Source organism: Pseudonaja textilis, chromosome 2, assembly GCF_049901715.1.
Source record: "Pseudonaja textilis isolate UNSWEBS1 chromosome 2, rPseTex1.2, whole genome shotgun sequence".
In the NCBI taxonomy this organism is placed as follows: Eukaryota; Metazoa; Chordata; class Lepidosauria; order Squamata; family Elapidae; genus Pseudonaja; species Pseudonaja textilis.
Window position 1 is genome coordinate 81,460,387 of NC_141991.1, and position 3,129 is coordinate 81,463,515.

Below are 3,129 nucleotides of genomic sequence, written 5' to 3' on the forward strand. Positions count from 1 at the left end.
TTTTGCCCATTTTGTGGTAACTCCTCTCCATCAAAGGAACTTTGAAGGAACTCTTCCAAACAATATGTAATTTGGAGACAAAAGGCATACACTAGTACCCAACACACTAGTTAACTAGCCAATTTATCTATCCAGAGTCACTGTATTATGAAACTGCATGATGAAACATTAGGAAGGTCTTTGGATTTCTCTTCTACATTAATATAGACTGGAGCTTGGTAGAAACTGCTACTCAGGAGTTAGGCTGGCTTGCTAGATTTACCAAGGATTCTAGTTAGAAATCTTCAGTAATAGTTAAAAATATTCAGCTTGAGGAACTGATTGGACAGCTGTTTATTCTATGTCTTTGCCTCCTTTTTCCAACCACCACCAGTTCTTTTAATAAAAAACAAGCAGCAACATCTGCTATTCATTTTTCTATTTCACTTCATTCACAGAAAACTCTCTAATGAAATTATCTTGACATTCATTGTGCCTTAAGCAAGAAAAGTTGTTTTATACTGAATCATTATTATCATTCTTAAAACTGTAGAGATAAAAAAAAATAGAATAGCCTGTTCATTTTATTCATCTTAACAGAAAATAAAACAAGTTATACAGTAATAATAATGACCCTTTCTACCCCCCAGGAGTTCATTATTCTCTGTATGCTTGTCTTCATTTGAAAGGCCAATGCAGTGAAAAGCACATCCCAAACAAGAACTACTCTGCCTTTGACATGCACAGGATTATCAAATTAAATGGTTCTATTATCTGGCAATAAAGTTAAGCACAGCTGTAGTTTTAGAATCAGGTCTAACTAATCTTGAGCACAAGCTTAAATCTCTTTCCATGAGGAAGTCCTATTTTGAACTGTGGGCTTACTTTCTGGAAAGTGTTACAGAGTTACAGCATACATTTCACCACATGTTCCAAATTACTTTGAGTTAATCTGGTTTTAATGTTACTAAACTTCAGGTGAAAAGGAGCCATAACTTAATTCACCTGCAAAGGGAGGAGTCTGAAGTAAACAGAATGACACCATCAGGTGTCTAATTAGTGTAGCTTTATTTAAGAGGCTAGAAGGAGCTGCCTCTTTTTTTGTTTGAGAGCTTCCTCTGTTATGCGGGGAGATAGTTACTTTGCCCAGCTAATGCTCATCATGAAGCTTTTGGGGATACTATTTTTCAGTTTTTGCTTGGACGGGTTCTTTCTTGGGGTCCTGTGTGCCCCTAGTTTGAGAAATGAAGGGACTTCTGCACCCTTACTTTTCTCAGAGGTGCAGGCCTCCAAGAGATCTCCATTGGTTCTTCTAAAAGAAAATGGCCAAGGCCCACATGCTTCTCTTTTCAAGCTGCTGTCTGGCCATGATCCCCAGGACTTGGAAAGCGATGTCTCAAGACCAACCCTAGATTCTCGAGCTGTAAAATATATGAAAAAGCTGTATAAAATGTTTGCTACTGAGGAAGGTGTTCTTAAGACCAACAAAAGGCATCTCTACAACACTGTTCGCCTTGTGTCACCACATGCTGAATGCAAGCATCCCATTACTAACGGTATGTGAGAACTTCTTTTGGGTTAGCTAATTTTTTTGCACTTTGTCTAAATATGTGGATGGTCTTGCTTGTTATTCCATGTACAAATGGAATGGGATCCATCTTTGGGGTCCCTTTTAATAGTGTAAAATATATATTTTCTTATAGTTGGAAAATTACCTTTTTTTAGTCAAATGCCAATTGTGGTGGCCATTTTGTTTCTCCAAAGCTTTATACGGATAGGCTTTTTTAAAAAAAAAAAGGGTATTCAAAATGGCTGCCACCCTAAAATGACTGCTGCCTTGTCATTTGCTGAGAAAAAGTGTATGCCTAATCAAAGTCTTATTGAGATTAATTGCTTTCATTTGCAAATATGCTACAGTATAGTGTGATTAAGAGAAGCAAACTGGGAGGACAGGGCTACTTTATTTAAACATTCTTTTCTTCAATTTCTTTGCAGGAAATCATTCAATAGACCTGTTCTTCAGCTTGGATTGTGTTACTGCATCAGAGCATTTACTCAAGTCAGCTTTACTCTTATTTGATGAGTCTGTGTCCACAGCTTCAAATCTTACCTGTGTTTCCAAAATCATAGTTGAGGAAAAAAGTAGTGCCACCAGTCAAGTGTGCATGGATGTTCCACATGCAATGGTATTCAATCTGCATTTTGAACTTAGACGCAAATGGATTGAGATTGATGTAACCACTATTCTTCACCCTTGGATAGTCACCAAGAAAAGAAACCTCCATATAGCTGTGAATTTTATCTGCTTGAAAAATGAACATTCTCCCAACTCTGAATATGATTTCTTCAATATTGCACAAAGATCCATTTTTCTTCTCCTCTATACTGCTGACACTAGTGAGCACACTTATCACAGATGGAATTTTTTCAGAAAAAAACTTACAATATCTGGTCTCAACAAGGGTCCTTTCACAGTTCCCAGTGAAGAGGCCAGGAAAGGACTTAAACAGGGAAGAGCACCTCGTCACCGAAGAGAAGATGGGAAAATGAAAAACACTCCAGTTCCAATATTTAACATAAGTCAGTATTACAAACAGTTCTCTCTTCCTCAAAATGAATGTGAGCTTCACAGCTTTTGGTTGGAATTCAGTGAACTGAACTGGGACAAATGGATAATTGCACCACATAGATACAATCCTCACTATTGCAAAGGTGACTGTCCAAGAATTGTTGGCCATCGCTATGGTTCTCCAAGGCATGCAGTAGTTCAAAACCTCATGCGGGAGAAACTGGATTCTTCTGTCCCTGAACTTTCCTGCATTCCGGCTGACTACAGTCCTTTGAGTGTTTTGAAGGTGGAGGCTGATAAATCAATTGTATACAAAGAATATCAGAATATGGTAGCAAAAACTTGTACATGTCGTTAAAACCAATTGTGATGTAATGAACCCTGTAGTTTGGTATTTTCCTTAATTGTAAATTGCCAATTAGTTGAAAAATAAATATGAAGTGCAAAAGCAGATAATTCTAATGTGTTTGGTTTTTTTAGCTTTTTCTGATCTGCAACAAATTAAGAGGGTTTCTTGTTTTCAAAGTAGAAAAATTAAGGAAGTATGGGTGTTTGTGGGGTTTGACAAAAAACCACATTTT

At 37.2% G+C, this 3,129-nt stretch overlaps 1 protein-coding gene across 1 annotated transcript; it reads left to right on the forward strand.

Annotated features, from left to right (window-relative positions):
* The first annotated feature begins 1,141 nt into the window (after positions 1 to 1,141).
* On the forward strand, positions 1,142 to 2,906 carry GDF9 (growth differentiation factor 9). Its single transcript, XM_026696116.2, has 2 exons — positions 1,142 to 1,535; positions 1,975 to 2,906. The coding sequence occupies exons 1-2, from the start codon at positions 1,142 to 1,144 to the stop codon at positions 2,904 to 2,906; spliced, it is 1,326 nt and encodes a 441-aa protein (XP_026551901.2).
* Positions 2,907 to 3,129: the final 223 nt, after the last annotated feature.

Coding starts and splice junctions, on each gene's coding strand:
- GDF9 (XM_026696116.2), top strand. CDS start 1,142: ATGAAGCTTTTGGGGATACTATTTTTCAGTTTTTGCTTGGACGGGTTC. Junction 1,536..1,974: donor CAAGCATCCCATTACTAACG/GTATGTGAGAAC, acceptor ATTTCTTTGCAG/GAAATCATTCAATAGACCTG.